General features: G+C 43.7%; 1 protein-coding gene across 1 annotated transcript in view; it reads left to right on the top strand.

The window, feature by feature from the left end:
* The window catches only part of LOC108166031 (NACHT, LRR and PYD domains-containing protein 3-like), a gene marked incomplete at its 3' end in the record, with an annotated part of 2,815 nt that extends 1,432 nt beyond the window's left edge, over positions 1 to 1,383 (top strand). Inside the window, exons 2-4 of the mRNA XM_017303544.1 lie at positions 356 to 434; positions 583 to 811; positions 944 to 1,383. Coding sequence (XP_017159033.1) covers positions 432 to 434; positions 583 to 811; positions 944 to 1,383 — 672 coding nt within the window. The remainder of the gene's footprint in view (positions 1 to 355; positions 435 to 582; positions 812 to 943) is intronic.
* Positions 1,384 to 1,389: the final 6 nt, after the last annotated feature.

Here is a 1,389-nt window from a genome sequence, read left to right as displayed (position 1 = left end):
GATCCAGTCATCAGAACCTGATGGATGTCCCACACTGTCCTGAAGACCTGTGTGGACAGAGYCTTCACTTCCACTGTCCCCAAGCTCTGGGACTCTGTCTCCACCAGCATCAGATCTGCTGACAKTGTGGACAGTTTGAAGTCCAARTTCAGCACCAACTTTTTAAAATGTCTACTGGTGATTCTGGTATTACTGGTCTTCATCCTTGTAGTTCATCTTCTTCTAACTTCTTTGTATTGTGTTCATGTGATGCTCTGTTTTTCTGCTTTTAATGTGAAACTGTTGGAAATTTCCTCTGTGAATCCAGCTGGATAAATATTTCCCGACTTCCTGATTGTTCCTGGTTCCTCCACAGAGTGGACCAGCAGAGTTCAGAGGTTCCCTGTGGTCCGTCTGCCCAGCAGCATCAAACACAGCTGGACTCCATATTTATGGTCTGTACATGAACAACAACTACTTTTCCATGGTTCTGTGCATGCTACACTTTGTAGACCAGAGGACTGTCAGTCTGTCCAACATCCATCTGGTGTTTGGCTCCATGATTTCAATCTGATGTTTCCTTCATCTATTATTCTGTTCCAGCTGCTGGAGGAAAACATTGTCCATTTTGTGAAGAACGAGCTGAAGAAGATCCAGAAGGTTCTAAGTCCAGATTACCCAGAATGCTCAGAGAGTCAGAGAGAGGATGATGAGGTGTTGGAAGGCAATGATAAAGAGCAGAGGATGAGCAGCAGAGAGGCAGTAATGAAGATCACACTGAACTTCCTGAGGAGGATGAAGCAGGAGGAGCTGGCTGACCGTCTGCAGAGCAGTAAGAGGATTTCTACAAAGATTTAACCTGATGGAGAAATGACACATTTAAGAAATGGAATCACATTTGTTAAAATCATCTTCAGGAGAGGGTTTTGTTAAGATCGTGTCTTTAAATTTTGTCTTATTTTAGAACATCTTACTGCAGTTTGTCAACATCAACTTAAATCTGGACTGAAGAAGAAGTTCCAGTCTGTGTTTGAGGGGATTGCTAAAGCAGGAAGTCCAACCCTTCTGAACCAGATCTACACAGAGCTTTACATCACAGAGGGAGGCACTGGAGAGGTCAATGATGAACATGAGGTCAGACAGATTGAAACGGTATCCAGGAAACCACACAGACCAGAAACAACAATCAGACAAGAAGACATCTTTAAAGTCCTACCTGGAAGAGATCAACCAATCAGAACAGTGATGACAAAGGGAGTGGCTGGCATTGGGAAAACAGTCTTAACACAGAAGTTCACTCTGGACTGGGCTGAAGACAAAGCCCACCAGAACATCCACTTCATATTTCCATTCACCTTCAGAGAGCTGAATGTGCTGAAAGAGAAAAAGTTCAGCTTGGTGGAACTTGTT

This window comes from Poecilia reticulata, unplaced genomic scaffold, assembly GCF_000633615.1.
Source record: "Poecilia reticulata strain Guanapo unplaced genomic scaffold, Guppy_female_1.0+MT scaffold_362, whole genome shotgun sequence".
Taxonomy (NCBI): Eukaryota; Metazoa; Chordata; class Actinopteri; order Cyprinodontiformes; family Poeciliidae; genus Poecilia; species Poecilia reticulata.
The sequence above is the reverse complement of the archived record's forward strand: the minus strand, read 5'-3'. Positions and strand labels throughout refer to the sequence as shown.